General features: G+C 35.7%; 1 protein-coding gene across 2 annotated transcripts in view; it reads right to left on the bottom strand.

Moving 5' to 3' along the window:
- LOC129262594 (uncharacterized) overlaps nt 1–16,965 on the bottom strand; it is a 43,870-nt gene extending 26,905 nt beyond the window's left edge. The window contains exons 1-6 of one of the 2 annotated variants that reach the window (XM_054900732.2): nt 16,872–16,965; nt 9,153–9,408; nt 7,543–7,753; nt 6,044–6,316; nt 3,508–3,620; nt 1,517–1,702 (exon numbers count right to left, since the gene is read on the bottom strand). In XM_054900732.2, coding sequence (XP_054756707.2) covers nt 1,517–1,702; nt 3,508–3,620; nt 6,044–6,316; nt 7,543–7,753; nt 9,153–9,365 — 996 coding nt within the window. In that variant the 5' untranslated portion in view covers nt 9,366–9,408; nt 16,872–16,965. The remainder of the gene's footprint in view (nt 1–1,516; nt 1,703–3,507; nt 3,621–6,043; nt 6,317–7,542; nt 7,754–9,152; nt 9,409–16,871) is intronic. The other variant, XM_064099599.1, reaches the window with a different exon arrangement.
- Between the last annotated feature and the right edge of the window lie 613 nt (nt 16,966–17,578).

The raw sequence follows: 17,578 nt of genomic DNA, 5'->3' as shown, positions 1-17,578 counted from the left end.
AACCCAGTTACAAAAAAAAAATCATTTCAAATGAAACCTGAAAACTTGCCAGATACTTGTCAAGCATAGCGACAAATATTCCATGTAAACTGGATCCCTATTATCGTTATTCATTTATTATCAAACAGGTTGTTGGAATACCTTGCTACTTGGGTCTTGAGAAAGTGATGAGAAAACATGAATAGAATTTAGGCCAGGGTCGGAACGGACGGAATACCGGAATCTGTCTAATGTGTGCGGGTGCCGGTTTTGTTTTTTCCATTCTGGTATTCCGATAAAACAATGTAATAGGTCTACATAGCAAATAGTTTAACATTTTTTTCTTCTGAATATCTTAACTTTATTATCGAGTGTGTTTTATTCTGTCTTACCAATCATAACCCAGGTTTCTTTGTTAAATTTCAGGTGACCACCAAGAAAAATATGAGTAGACGGGAAAAAAGCCTGCCGATGTTTACGTGGCCATCTCGTTCTCTTTATTAGTAGCTAAGCTACGAGACACATATGAAGGGCGGCAGACTCTATATGCATCTCATAGCTTAGCTATCAATAAAGAGAACAAGATGGCCACATAAATATCAGCAAGTTTTTTTCCCGTCTTCTCATAATATTCTTCTCATTTTTTAAAATGAATGTTTGTTTGAAATGAAATGAATATTGTATAATCTGTGAAATCTTTGTACTTCCCAGTTCATGAATTCATTCATCGGGATACCAGATTCTGACCGGCACAACACCGGCGGATTCCAGAACAAAAAATTCCGACATGACTCAGGCCTAATAGAATTGAATCACTTGATAAGTATACTGATCTAATTACAGCTATTAAAATAAAAACTGAACACAATGAAGTCACAACTTATCATGTCGTAATAAATATAATCACCTAAACATCATAATCATCAATTCATCATAAATATATTCACATTAACATATTGTTTCTTTCAGGAGGCATTGTCTCGAGGTGCCACTCCACTGGCTCACTTGTTACCTGCCTGTTTGGTGCTCTCAGGCATTGTGTACAAAAAAAAATTGGTTAATTGATTCATATGGTATAAATTCTGGTAGTCACAATTTTCCTACTGTCAACAATGTAATTTCATCCCCTTAGTTAATGCAACATTAATACACAGCTCTTTTCATGGGAGTCGTTAGCACTGACTAAATAATCAACTGTGAGTTTCAGTGAAATCCTTGGTTTTGATTGGCTGAGAAGCACTGGTTTCTAATTGTTACTGTGCCAACAGTTGGAGAATAAAAATCTTTGTGGAAATGGTCTACCAAGTTAAGGGGCTTTCACAATTGCTCGTGCAATCGTTTGCGATCATTTAATCACAATATATGTTGCACAGAATCGCAACGGTTGTAAGCAGTCGGACCACCAATTGTGAAAGGGGCTTTAAGGACTATGCTCATTTCAAAAAGAAATACTCTATTTTAACTTGTTAGTCCTGTAATCAATTGCCAATTACCATCATGAAAACTTTACTGAAACAGCCTTTATGAGAATACCCACCTTCTCAAGTTCAAGACTTGACTTATGAATACTCTCAGAATGTTCTGACGATGGATTAGCAGAGTCAATTGAAGCTGATAGAGAACGTTTCTTGGAACCTGTATCATCATTATTCCAGCTATCCTGCGTCCCTGCTTCTTCTTTTCTTTTTTGTTGTAGATTGAGCTCCTGTTGCCAAGCTGGGATCTAATAAGGATAATAACCACAGCAGGGGAAAAAATTATTTGGGGGCTTGGGGCAATATATGCTAAAAAGACCCCGGTAAAATTTGCAAAAAAGTGGCCCCGAAAATATAATAGTTTTCTGCATAAACCACAGTGAAGAAAATGTCTTTATCTTACAAAAATCATGCCAACTCTCCATTTGTTACAATGTTAAAACTAGGTTAAAAAGAATTCAGTATCAAATGGAGCTCATTCAATTTGATGTGACCTTACACCTGACCTTATCACAAACCCTGATCAATCTCTTTTTAATTTGAAGTTACATGTAAAGGTCTTTAATTTCATTAATACATTGTTTTGGGGTTTTTTAAGACAAGAAAAGCATGTACACCAAAAGCAAGCTTACAAAAACCTCTGCAAACTGTGACCTTTTAGTCTAATTTTTTCTTTTCAAATCATTCAATTTCCATGTTTAGAATTGGTTCATCAAATAAAGTAAAATCATTGGAAATATTTTATTCATTATTCATAGAAGTAATGTCCTTTAAGACAAGGTGGTTCACGAACCACGAGTCTTGCCTGATTTCGCGATCAATAAAATATGTAAAATGATCTTTTGACACCAAGATGGCCTTTTACATTATCATCCTCATGAACATGCGGTATTACCCAATGATCATATGTACCAAGTATGAACACAATTTATGCAGAAAAAAAAGAAATGAGAGCAAGTTGAACACATACTTCAAAAAAGGATGGACATGACCTCATAGCATTTGACCCCTAGATGACATTTGACCCCATCATTATCAGGAGCTCACATGTGGCATTACCCACGGATTATATTTACCAAGTATGAACATAATTGATGCACAAATAAAGAAATGAGAGAAGTCGAACAAAAACTTTAACATTTTTGTAAAAGACCACCAGACCAAAAGAAAAGTGGTCACCCGGTCTCTGCCGAACTTCATTCAGGCGAGACGAAAAAAAAACAACTCAAAAGATCACTGTCAGTCTAATACAAACATGAGCCAAGTTGAACTATAATATAACTGAAGTTATTACAGAGACAAAGAGACAGACAGAAAACTATCCTAATGCATGCAACAACTACATTGGGAAGTGGAGCAAATAGGCAAATAGGGTGATATTTGTAATGTTCCAGAACTTGATCAGGCCAAGATATTCCTGATAACCTTATCACACCTCCCTGAATCAGATAAAGTTCTTGTAATTTATTAATCTTGTAAAAAGTTGAAATCTATGACCATACTTCTGTACCAAGAAATGTGAATTCTTCTTCACTCAACACCGCAATGTTATAACAGTTTTGGATATTTTTTTTCTTTCACACTGCAAAAACCCACGCTTGTAGGTATTTTCTTTGGGGATGTCATAGGTGAAGAGAATTATTATTTAGACAGGTTCTATATCGATCTAAGGTTCAAGGGTAATATTTAATAAAATATGATGTACATGGGTTGGTGGTCATTCTATGTAAGGCCTTGCTGAAGCAATTTTGAATGCATTTTGCTCTCTCCCTGACAAAATATAATTCAGTGGATAAGTATCCAGACGTTGAACCACAAGGTCCGGAGTTCAAACCCCCCTGCAGTTCTCAAGTCTTTTGGCAAGGTTTTGATCTACAATTGCAACTCTCCACCCAGGTGTAGTAAATGGGTACCTGGTAAGAAGGAATTCCTTAAATGCTAGAGCGCCTGGTAAGAGTGGCCTAGCTAAAGCCAGGGTAATAGTATGTAACATTCTATTAAGCAATATATAAAGAGAATATATATGCCTTTGCCGCCCTCTAGGGTTACATACCTGACAGAAATCTTCACTCTCCTCTGAAGTGGTCGTTGATTTACGTTTGACAGGAATCTGTGGAAGGTCAGCTTTTGGCATGTCATCAGCGTCACTCAAATCCATAGGATCTTCTGAAAATAAATTCAATTCAATTTAGCTAATTTGCATTTTGCAATGTATTTTCCTCTTTCTATCTTTTCATATTTATAATGATAGCTCAATTTATACAACATAACATTATCAACAATTTGTACAATACAATAACAGTATGAAATCGAAAGGGAAGGAGACTGACTTAAGACAGAGCTTGTAGGGTTAAGGCCCCCTTTTTAAAGAATGTTGAATAAATTATGAAAAAAAAAACTAAATTAAAACAAAATAATTGAATAAACAAGTGGAGCGCCTCTGGCAGTCTCGCCTGCATTACGCAATTTAATATAGCAGCAGTGCTAACTTTGAAAACTACTATAAAATAATCATTCACAAAAACATCATTCATATAATGACATAATATCACGTTCATTGACCATAAATGACATTTGAACGGAGACTTAAGACTGTCAACTACACCCATGTCCACATTTCATTCACTCTATCCATAAACTTTCAAAGTTATGATGGCACTTCAACAATTACCCCAACATGGCCTAAGTTTATTGACCTTAACTGACCTTTGACTTGGTTTCGTGACCTGAAACTCACAGGGGATGTTCAGTGATGCTTGATTACTCTTATATCCCAAGTTTTATGAACTAGATCCATAAACTTTCAGAGTTAGGATGGTAATTCAACAAATACCCCCAACACGGCCAAAGTTCATTGACCTTTAATGACCTTTGACCATGGTCATGTGACCTGAAACTCAAACAGGATGTTCAGTGATACTTGATTACTCTTATGTCCAAGTTTTATGAACTAGATCCATAAACTTTCAGAGTTAGGATGGTAATTTAACAAATACCCCCAACACGGCCAAAGTTCATTGACCTTAAACGACCATTGACCATGGTCATGTGACCTGAAACTCGCACAGGATATTCAGTGGTACTTGATTAACCTAATGTCCAAGTTTCATGAACTAGATCCATAAATTTTCAAAGTTATGATAGTAATTCAACAAATACCCCCAACTTGACCAAAGTTCATTGACCCTAAATGACCTTTGACCTTGGTCACGTGACCTGAAACTCGAGCAAGATGTTCACTAATACTTGATTAACCTTATGTCCAAGTTTCATGAACTAAGTCCATATACTTTCTAAGTTATGATGTCATTTCAAAAACTTAACCTTCGGTTAAGATTTTGAAAATAATTTTCCCAACATGGTCTAAGTTCATTGACCCTAAATGACCTTTGACCTTGGTCATGTGACCTGAAACTCAGGCAGGATGTTCAGTAATACTTGATTAACCTTATGTCCAAGTTTCATGAACTAGGTCCATATACTTTCTAAGTTATGATGTCATTTCAAAAACTTAACCTTAGGTTAAGATTTGATGTTGACACCGCCGCCGCCGCCGTCGGAAAAGCGGCGCCTATAGTCTCGCTCTGCTATGCAGGCGAGACAAAAACTGAAATAGATAAAATGAAATAAACAAACAAAATAAAGATAAATAAAAAATAATAACAAAATAATCAGTATACACTATACATAAATATCATAAATTGATGAAAAAAAACATTTACATATCATACTCAGAATTATTTAGCATTGGGAAACGCACTTGGAAATGCAATAATCTAATTTTTAAAAGTTATTCTTTTAAACTTTACATTGAATTACATTGTATAAAAGAGTTCTACTAATTAGGACCAGTATTACAAAGGTCTGTTGTGCAATTGATGTTCTATTCAGAGGTAAATGAAAGGAACTCACCATGCGAGTGAAGTGCTTATGAATTGTATTATTTTTGACAAAAAATTTAATTAAAAGGCAAAGGCAATTTTTATTAATAAACTTGTACATTAACTGCCTGAGCTGAAAAGAATACAAGTCAAATCAATCAATTCAGATACAAATATGATTGGCCGTTTCCCCTATGAACTGATCTAAAGTTGCTGCTTTTATTCCAAGTAATAAATGAGAGTTAAGATTTAGATTTGAAGACACAAAACCAGTTTGTTGAAAATTGCTACAGCAGACAGAGTTTTCACACTATACAAAGATAATGGGAAGCCTAGAAAAATGTCTAAATTTTCTTTAGATTTGTTAGACATTTGTGTCTAAAAAGATAATATGAAAATAGCAGGCGATGGAGAGGAGGATTATTGGGTTGAGTGGGGAGGATGCACTGAATAGAGTAAAGTGGAGGAAAAGGATGAAGGGGATTTCCATTAGTGCGAGGTGAATCCAGCTACCTTCATAATCAAAGACTAAACTGGATTTAAAACCTGGATTACTACTACTAACAACAAAATGTTCCATTCTTGTTTTAGAAATGTAAAATCCCCAACACACTTATCTGCAGGAATAAAAAATTGGCAACAATTTTCCCACATATATATAATTTGAATTCAGTTCTGAATAAATCAGTTGTCTACATAAAGGCCTACCATTGCTTGTGTCTGGTCTTGTTGGTGTACTAGGAATGATGATAGGTGCCGGACCATATGCCTCAGGTGATGGAAACACTACATTGATAGAAGAACCTGATCCTGATGTACTTGTTTCATTGGCAAGAACCACACCTGAGAATCGTAAGCTACCAACCGTCTCTGATGGTGTACTTATAAGATGAGAGGCATCCTTTTGTGTGCTATGGACATCTTGAGATGATGTGTCTATTTGTGAGGCATCCTTTGATTCTGATAGAGTATGAAAGTCTCCTGTAAAATACATGTATATCAAATAAATCAATTAACTTGCCCAATTATGGTTAGAAATATCACTTTATCAATATGATACGGAGGACATCCTACAAAACTATACATTAATTACAAATATATTTTTTGAATGAAATACAGCCTAAGAAAAATTGAATAATAAATTTCTTTCATAAAAGCCTAAACTAGATTTTCAAAATTAGTTCTGATTTTCAGCATTTAGTATGTTTAAAATCTTGTTATAGCATTGAATTTTGGTGAATTCTCAACTGAGTATGATATGAATTGATAAATAATGCAAGGTCAGAAGTATTTATCCTAATTGCCAGGTCCCTCAGAGAAGGTCTTAAAGGAGAATGAAACCCTTGAAACCAGCTGAATCCATATCAAAGAGAAAAATCAAAGAAACATGTTGTTGAAAGTTTGAGAAAGATTGAATGAATAATAAGAAAGTTATGAGCATTTGAATATTGAGATCACTAATGCCATGTAGATCCTCCCATTGGCAATGCGACCAAGATCTGTGATGTCACACACGTACAACCCCCTCATTGCTTTAGTACTTATTTCACTTATATTCTCACTTTTATAGAATCTATCACAAGGTGAGGTGTTCTCTTTATGAGAGGACAAGTACAGAGGTTTCACAACATTATATCATTGATGAATCGTTTGTCATATGATTAGAATGAGCAAAAAGAGATGTTTTGGGGTATATTTTCAGTGTCCAAAAGGGGAGAGTTGTTCATCTGTGATATCATAGATCTTGGTTGCGTTGCCAATGGGAGGATCTCCATAGCATTAGTGATCTCGACATTCAAATGTTCATAACTCTTCTATTGCTAGTCCTATTTTACTCAAACTTTTCTTGATCTTATTCTTTGATTTTTCTGCTTTCACAAAAGCTAACTTGCTTCAAGAGTTTCATTCTCCTTTAAGCTGTTGGTCCTCTGGTTGCTGGCTTACAAGCATTCATGCTTTCTAGCAATCAGGTGAAACAAAATCATCACCATTGCCTACTATTTATAAACATAGTACTATGATGACTTTTTCAATAATAGCACCACTCTAGATGAGCTTTGAGCAACATATAAAATAATATATCTTGCAGTGACCATTGGTACCAATGACTGCAAAATAACGGAATCATTTTCAAACCTGTCTTAATTCTCTCTCCCCCCCCCAAAAGAACCAATCATTTCAATTGTTTATATTGTAATCCAACTTGCCTGACTTGACTTGTACTTTCTTTTCTTCGTCAAACAGATCATCCTGTGTTGAAGTCACTTCATCATCATCATCATCTTCTTCTTCTTCTTCACATATTCCTTTGTCATCTTTCAAAGTGTGAGTTTGGATTCCTATTCCTGCTGTTGGTGAACTGCTCACTTTCTTTTCATCCTTTCTGTCTTTGCTACTTTTGACATCAGCACCCAATTCCTATATGAGAAACCAAAAGAAGATATAGCAAAACAGACATTCATTACAGACCAAAAAAAATAATAATTCAACCATTTTTTATAACAATGTCCTGATTCAAATATAGACTTGTCATAATAATGCATACTTTCTAGAAGATTTACAAGTATTATGAAGTATTACGAAACGGGGCCCAAAAGTTCAGCCAGTTTGTCGTGATTTCATTATCATATCAAAAAGATTAATGACTCTTGGTTGATTTTGGTACAGATCTCATCAAATGTATCAAGGAGGACACCATTAAAATAGATGTGACAATCCTCCCCAAAAACCAACAAAAAAAGTCACCAGGGAAGATTCCCTGTAAATAACCATAATGATAATTTGGTCTTGAAAATGTGATGATTTGGTCTTGAAAATGAGAATATGAATATTAGCTTTATACCTGAAAGAGTATTCTTCTTTTTCATACAGCTAAAATTAAAAGTTGTCGAGTTGATTACAAGACATGACATTTTCTTTGACACTATTATTTTTGTGGTCTGCTTAATTTTCCTTGAGTTTGCAGTGTGCACATATCATGCTTGAGTGAACTCCAAAGTTCAACCTTGTTTTCTCCTTTGTATGTTTTAAGCTCTCACCGAATTTCTTCTGCATTCAATAAAGTACTATGGATCAGTTCTGACAAGTTATTAAAGCTTACGCTGTAGGATGTCATTTTCAATCTAAATAAAAATTTCAAAATTTTGGGGCGAATGACTGTTGGTTTTAGGGTGGCAGGTAACATACTTTTTCTCAAAATACTTGGACTCTATTCGTGAATCTTTCATTGATTCTGTGCTTTCTTCCTTCTGCATACCGGTACATCAGTCATAGTGCTAAAGCACTATTGAATGTACATGTACATATTCCCTACTTTATGAAAAATATTACTGCATCCACTCCTTGATTAGAAAAAAAAATATTAAGTAATTTAGAGGATCTCTGATCTCAGCGTAAAAAGAATACAAATGAGAAAGAGAGATAAAGAAAGAGATATTGAACATAGCCATGATAAATCATATTTTTCTTTTTTTAAGAAAACAATTCCTGAAGGATTTTTAACAGAGTATTTTAATTGTTCGATAGAATATAAGACCTGTCACCCCCAAACCAGCAATAAGTCAGCCAAAATGAATTTAGAGAGATCTTTTTAAGATGAAGTGTAGGTTCCACATTTGCTTCTGTGATAATTGCTCTTAAAGCACACATTATACACCAAATATAAAACAGAGATCTTCAAAACTTACCTTAACCTTAATCATAATCCTCACAAGATTCTCAACTTTTAAACTCTAACCCTTCTATCTTCAGATAAATTAGCAGAGGAGCATTTATCGTAAGAGTAAATGTTTACCAAAGAGAAGGATGTTGTTCTCACCATTTCAATACTTGGTTTAACAGTGGATGTGTTCTTGGTAAGTTCTTCAAGCTGTTTGAGTCTAGATGTCCTATCTTCTGTGATTGATCCTCTACTAGTATCAGCACCCTCTGCCTGGGAGTCTAACACAATAAAACATGGGGTGCTGCTAACATCTGGAAGCCCTCCTTCTTGTCCAGAATTATCAGAATGGTCTTGGGAATTAAAGTCCATTACTGCCACCTCTTCTCAGGTTTGGGCTGGGTGTAATGTTCACCTACCCGGTATGTAAAAAAGATGAATTATGTATTTTTTAAGAAATAATCTTGTAGATGAGTCCCATCTTACCAAACAAATTCTGTCATTATGTAAATCCATTTTTAAACATTTACAGTGAAGGCCTATATTAAGCTCGATCAGCGCAGAGCCATAGCGCTGGCCCCTAAAGCTCCCCACGCCCACAGCTAGCCCGATATACATATATCTAGCAGGACACCTGGGTATTTTTTTACATAGCCGCTACCAATCACACCTACAATCTAATATTATGACTTCCGGAGACACACATTAATTCACTGCAGAATCCAAAATGCTGAAAGCGAATTGCACTAGCACGAGGGGTCGCTCGTGCAATTCGCGTTTGCCATGTTGGATTCCGCAGTGAATTACTACATGTGAGGAATTGCGAACCGGCTTCAAATCGCCGATTTTTAGAAAGGGCAAGGAGTCTGTGTCCGATAGTAAGCTTAGTCACTGTTTAGCTATATTACCCAACAATAAATAAATGTAATAAATATTGTTGAATGATACATCAAATGAAAGGTCTTTGCAATAGAAACGCAAAAAAAATTAAGAAAATTCACCCTACCGTTAAGGATTTATGGGCAATAAAAGATCAAATTTTTAAAACCCATTCTACTGCATAACGTGATGCCTGAAAATTGTTGGCAATAAATGTTACATTTGAAAATTGCGCAGCGTCATTCCAAGAATATTTTCCCTATTATGCTTAGTCCTACCCGTTCGTATTTTTAGCATCGAAAGACCTTTTCGAACTTGAAATCATGCTCGAAAAGAAAGAAAGTTGATGTTCCATCCAATAGCGGTAATGTGAGAGAGAAATGTTTTCAAGATGGCGAATTTTTCGGGGATGTACGAGTGAAAAGATTGTCTCCGTAAAATAGATATTATGGACCTCAAAGTGCACGATGTAAGTTACAAACGTAAAGATTTTGGAGAGCAAAATATTTTGTTCCGTACAGACTATTTTCATTCAATTTTTTTTTTAGTGTTGTAGAAATGTTTTAATTCTCGCCAATTTAACATGATAGATAGGCAAATGTCTTTGATCCTGCTGACGGTGCTGTGACTATGCTTGATGTCTCTTTTTTTACAAGACAATGACATGGTGCCTTTTTATTTACCAAAAATATGCATCTCCTTGATATGTGTCTTGTCGCTTTGGCGAAAAAGAAAGAAAACAAGATGGCGACGTAAACATTGTGGCGATTTTTCCCAGTCTTTTCATAATATTTTTCTCGTTTTTTTAATGAATTCTTGATTAAAAATGAAATCAAATATTGTAGAAATGTCAGAAATGAAGTTGTGTCCCATTTAGAGTCTACATGATATAGGGCAAGATCTTAGAAGGAAAGTAGAAATCTTGGGCTGGGCCCTAGGGGCGAAAATTTCAGTTTTTTTTTGCAGTACACATACATGAATCATTGAATGGGACGCAATCCCTGGCTCCGTGGAGAGTAAGCACACGTTAGTGAATGATTGGCCTTATCGTCATCCAAGTCACTGGGGACAAACTTGAGACACACCTCAAATATCAGCAATCTTTCAATGGAATCCACGGTTGGAACATTTTCAAAAGAAATCTATGGTTCGCGATGCGAAACGGTGCGAAGCTTCTCACTGAACGGGGACTTCCTTCCACCACACGTTTTCCCATTGACACAATACCAACTGACTCGGACACTTTTTCAAACGACTAAAATAGTCTTTTTCTTTTCTCTCCTGTGGCTGTATATCTTCCAAGTTGATGAAACAATGATAAAAAACACTAAATAAAACGAAATTAATCACACTAAAGACACTATTATTTAACTGTCATATTACTCCTCGTGATCCGAGTCCCCTTCCCGTGTTGAGACTACCAATTTCCCATAGGAGGGGACTCGGATAACGAGTAATAGCATATTACTCGTTATCCGAGTCCCCTCCTATGGGAAATTGGCAGTCTCAACACGCGAAGGGGATTCGGATCACGAGGAGTAATAAGACAGTTAAATAGTGTTTTTAATATGATTTTCATTGATTTTAATGATTCTTATTATCAAAAATATTCATTTATCATCTCTAGCAAACTGTCTAAAAGTGGCAGAGTGGTTTTGAAGAGGAGGGAAATGAGGGGTAGATGAATATCAACGAGTTAATTGCCGTTTTGTATTTTTAGGAGAGAGGACTTGGATCACGAGTAACAGTACTCCTAGTTATCCAAGTCCCCTCCTATGGGAAATTTGACATTTTTAACATGGGGAGGGGACTCGGATCACGAGGAGTAATTAGACAGTTAAATAGTGTTTTTAATGTGATTTTCATTAATTTCAATGATACTTAATCGAAAATATTCATTTATCATCTCTAGGAAACTGTCTAAAAGTGGCAGAGTGGTTTTGAAGAGGAGGTAGTTTACGAAATAAAGCAATAGAGACTGAAAAAGAAGTAGATGCAATTCTTATTTATTTAGTAAATTAGGAATCCATGAAATAAAGCAATGAAGACTGAAGAGGGATAGGGCCTTTTGATTTATTTAGTAAAAACGTAATAAACGAAATAAAGCAAACTTTTAATTGTCAGATTAACATGAAAGAGACAATCCTGATTTAAAAGTACTAGTTGACGAAATGAAGCAATAGAGACTGAAAAAGAAGTAGATGCAATTCTGATTTATTTAGTAAATTAGGAATCCACGAAATAAAGCAATGGAGACTGAAGAGGGATAGAGCCTTTTGATTTATTTAGTAAAAACGTAATAAACGAAATAAAGCAAACTTTTAATTGTCAGATTAACATGAAAGAGACAATCCTGATTTAAAAGTACTAGTTAACGAAATGAAGTAATAGAGACTGAAAAAGAAGTAGATGCAATTCTGATTTATTAAGTAAATTAGGAATCCACGAAATAAAGCAATGGAGACTGAAGAGGGATAGGGCCTTTTGATTTATATAGTAAAAACGTAATATAGAAGAAATAAAGAAAAAAAATTATTGAGAAACATGAAAAGATGAATAAAATCCGGATATTTTTATATGAAAAGTACTGGTTAACGAAATAAAGCAATAGAGATTGAAAAGAAGTAAGGCCAAGTAAAAAAAGATAGTAGTTGATCGTCCGGGTTTTTTGAGAGCAGTGACGAGGGAGGTCCTTACTATTTGCTATCTTACTATTTTTTTTTAAAACAAGGAGGCATTTTCTCGGCTCGTTTTTTGACATCAGTGATGAGGGAGGTCCTTTATATTTACTTTTTTTTTGCTATTTTTTATTCAAATGATTTTCAGGCCATGTCAAGCTCGAATTATGTGATCGATGCATGCTCCATATTAATAATAAATGAGTAGAAACACACATATATATATATATATATATATATATGTATATACAATTGATTGGAATTCTATGGAAAATGTATTACGCGATAAAAATCTATTGATGTATCACTGATGTATACCAGTACTGTATAGTTGTAAAACAAAATGTTCATGTCAAGTGAATGATTTAAACATTATTCTATATTAATAAATATGGAAGGGTAAAAAATGCATTGGGGGGGGGGTCATTTTTATTACCATGGAGCCATGTTCAGATTTCCAGAGCCAATCTCTTTTTCAGCTCTGGGCATGGTATCGCATCGCAGTTTCCAGCTGCTTGTATATTCGTTTACATAATGTTTAATACTGTTTATTCAATTGTTATTCATTTTTTTAATTGATATCAAATGTTAAATGATTATTGAATTAATTGTTAATTGTTCACATAATTAGGGACAGTGATTTTCCGCTATCGCGGAAAACGGACGGAATTCACGGAAAGGGCCTTTTGAAACGGAAAGTGGCATTTCAAACGGAAAATCACGGAAAATGTATTTTCCCTCAAAATACACAGAATAGCAACAGAAATTACTCCAAAATCACAACAAAATGAGAATATTAAATGGCCACAAAACCCCATAAAACACGATCTCACTTCGCTACTATCATGACAATTCACACATCGTGACTGCACTCGACATCAGCACACTCGATTGTACCCCACACCCGTACCTGGCCGGCCAGGTTGGGCTTCACATGCACACCTATCGTTCAACTACACGGTCGTGTGTAGCTGCCCTCTACGTTTGAAGATGTAACAGCACGATATCGTGGTCTTAAAATCCAAGATGGCGGATTGGCAAAAGCCGTTGACTGATGATAACGATGTCCAAAAACCCCTAAAATTATCGATGAAATATCATTTCACCGTGAAATAATGCTAATAATGTGAAAGGTGAGGATGTATGCATGCTAAATGGGTTTTTAAAAATATTTTATGCACCCGCATACATGTAGATCCGATTAGAACGGATTCTATTGTGTTGTTGGTACAGTAGCAGATACAAATTTTGACAAGTGCGAGTGTACGTGTTGTGATTTTGCTATTCAATGTGTAAACGGAATTGTCACTTTTCCGTGTGTACAAAGTCTATGGGGAAACGGGATTTCCGTTTTCTGACATGCTGAAACGGAATTTGAGATTTTCTGAAACGGAAAAGGCAATTTTTTTAAACGGAAAATCACTGTCCCTACATAATGTTTATTATTTCAATATTTGTAACTGTTAGTGTTAGATCTATTTACTAACTAATTTTTACAATTGTCCATCAAATTGAATAGCTCAAGGAAGAATGAAGTTTATCAAATTTAAACAGAATTGGCACTTACTGGAATCCCATTAATGATTTTCAATCTTGATAATGAATAACTCACATGATATTATTTTTTGAATATGCAATGCATTGCCTGCTCGCCAGAAAATTCATTTCACAAATTCACATGTCGCGCCAGCACAGTCAATCACATCACCCAACAGTCACAAGCACAGTCAATCACTGCAACACACATCAAAGTACAGACGCTATCACTCCTGTATCACTCACCAAAAAACCCAGCCGAAATACAAATTACTTCATTAAAATTGATTTATCTGCGCCATATTTCCAAAGCACACGACGGATTAGTTCAGATTCAGGAAGCGGGTCCCCGAAAATGCACTAAAAATGAAGAAATCCGTGATCTTTTCCGAGTTTGCAAACTTTATTTTCTCGCTAATTTATGATCGTATCTTCAAAATTCCAATAAAAAACCAAATCAGAATTTTTTCTTTCTTGCAGTTACGGCGATATCGGACTTTGCAATTGTTTTTAATATGAAGTTGCGACTTGCGAGAGAGATCCCAGAGCACATGAGAGCAAATTGCTCGCCAATCTTGTGAATTTTGTTTTTGCTATTCAGCGCCGTTAAAATAGTAAATATCAAGAAAATTGATGCTGCAATCAAAAAGAGAAGCGGGCGCGGACGAGAAACATCACATTTTTTTTTTTTGCCAATTTTTGAAAATAGTAAATAGTAAAAAATTTCATGCGGCGGCCAAAATAGATGCGCGCAAGGACGATCAACTACTTTCTTTTTTTACTTGGCCTAAATCGATACAATTCTGATTTACTTAGTAGACCCGATCGACGCCAAGGCAATAAAGTGAAAAGAAACCCATGAGTTGACTGCGAAGTGCGAGGGAGGCCGAGGTTGGTTGAGACAGGTAGGACATGTTTTACGTTGTAAAAAATTGTCCGTGGATCCGAGTCACCAGGGACTTGGATCACGATAATGCCTAGACCAAAAGCTTCGGTCTCTGTTATGTTGGTTGTTCAGCTGAACTCCGTTGGCTTTACTAGACCAAAAGCTTCGGTCTCTGTTATGTTGGTTGTTCAGCTGAACTCCGTTGGCTTTACTCACCAAATACAGAGACCGAAGTTCTAGCGCGATCTGTACAGGGGACTCAATGGTCATATGTTTATGTACTTAAGGACGTTCCACAGTTATGTTTGTGCGCATTATGATCTGCGCATAGTTTACACGCTGCGCGCTGACGTCACAATGGATGAACAGGTGATTAATTAGCTGCGGGTATGAGCTGATTTTTCTCATCTTCTGCACTTTAACTGCAGATCCGATGCGTTATTTCATGAAGCTAAAAAATGGAATGATTCCATGGACCATTAAAAAAAAAATTATACAATTTCAAAATACTTTACTCTGCATTGCTGCCAAGAATCACGAATATTACCCCGAGTTTGAATAAATGGTAGAGTGGTTTTGATGTTTTCTTCACATAGATACAAAGCATTCGGCGCATTTTTGGTGTTTTAAAAAGCACATTTGTTCTAATAAAAATGCTGATAGTTTAAAAACAAGCACATGAACCCCTATTTTTTAATGTTTGTACCTCTTAGGTATACCTTCCTCTACAACTCTGCAAATTTTGGTGAAAATGACATGGATTTTGAATAAAGTGCAGCATTTATTGTACGTTTGTAGTTTGTTACTGAAATTTTACATTTTTTAGATTGGGATTTTGTTACCGTTTACGCCTTTTTTAAGAACTGACAGTGCTTTTAAACTTAAAATTGCAAAAAATAGCACTATAAATAGATTCACCATTCTAACGATACAATTATTAACTCTCTTGCGAAATTTGATGACTTTTTCATGTATTTTGACTGAGTAATAGAGGTTTAAACTCATTGTAGTAATCTTGGGCGGTCTAAAAATGCCAAATTCTTTTGAATGCGCAATTCTTAAGAACATCAATTTGGGTGAACTTTGAAGCTCTATAGCAAAAAATCAAGCACATGGACCTATGTTAATTTTTGCATATTTCGAATATTAAGGTTCTAAAGTATCTATGTGCAAAGTGTGGTGAAAATGACATGGATTTCACTTTAACTGTGGAACGTCCTTAAGATCGGATAAAACGGGGAAGTGAATTTGCGTGACAGCTGAGGTAAGTCACTGTTTTTGTTAGTTTTAACTTGATTTTTCTCCGTTTTTTGGCAATTAATGCCAAGAGGGAATATTAATTTGCATTTTGGTCGCGTTAATTTTCAAAATTTTTATTCATTAAAGACAAAAATTGAAGAGCCCCGACGGGGGGATTTTGCATTGCAAGTCCCCTAATGGTGGCTGCACGCTAGCGAGCCGTCTGTGTACGAGGAGAAAAAAAAAAAAAAAAATGTTAAAAAACTCCTCGAAACAGACGGCTGCCAGCTGTCTAGATAATGCCAAATGATTTACTCTCTAGGACTAGCCTCCTGGCTAGGTCACCCTGTGACTAGCGGAGGGTAGCGGTAGTGAAGAAAAGTGGAGCCTATCATTACAGTACACGAACCGGCTGAGCCCTGAAGAGTGACGGACGTGACCTACCTGGCTGGCCGCCAGGTCTGCGCGCAAAATGCCTACCGAGACTGGTGCAGTGCCGCCAGTGGCTGCCGCGGCCGGGCCGCCAGGATTATCAGTGACAGTGACCATGTCTCTCTTTTTGAATCATTTGGATTTAGGGAAGGCATTCTTACCGCAAGAAGAAGAAAAAGCAACCGACCTGAGAGAAAAAGTAGGAAAAAATAATACACATATAATTACCAATTTCAGTTTGAATGTGAAGTCCCTGGCAAAACAGTGTAAATCAATTCAAGATTCAAGTAGCGACTCGCATAAACGCACTATGGCAAGCTATATGCTCAAAAATTCAAAACAAAATAAATAACAATAAAAGTATAATAATAGACAATGAGGTCCACTTGGGATATAGGCCCGGGATATAGGGATACTAAAAATAACAGGCCCATAGGTAAAACTTGTAAGAAAAAAATGATTTCCTTTGTTTAAATCAGTTAATAAAAAATGAAAAATCTTATTTCTAGTTGCAGAGGGTGCTTTCTGGTTGTGGTATCAAGATAGGCCTTTTTTTATTATATCCTGGACGATGAGATGTGTGGTTCAATATCGAGATGAATCCCCGGGATGAATCTATATATTTCTCATTTTAAAGGGAGACCAGGCTGAAAAATGATATGATTTGAACAGATGGAAAAAAGTCATCAGAATCGGATGAAGAATAATAAAATTATCATAACATTTTGCAGCTTTGTCTTATTTCGGTAAAACAGCTCTATGCAACTCGTCAATAATGAATTTGCAGTGAACAAGAAGTTGATCCCCGGTTTTTATTAAATTCTTATTCAAATTTTGTCCACCAAGAATATAGATTAAAAAATTATTCAATGCATAGGATATTCATTGCTGTAACGTATTTGTTAAAAGGGAAATATATCACAGGGGTCGCGCGA

The sequence above is a fragment of the Lytechinus pictus genome, chromosome 5 (genome assembly GCF_037042905.1).
Source record: "Lytechinus pictus isolate F3 Inbred chromosome 5, Lp3.0, whole genome shotgun sequence".
NCBI lineage: Eukaryota > Metazoa > Echinodermata > Echinoidea > Temnopleuroida > Toxopneustidae > Lytechinus > Lytechinus pictus.
The sequence above is the reverse complement of the archived record's forward strand: the minus strand, read 5'-3'. Positions and strand labels throughout refer to the sequence as shown.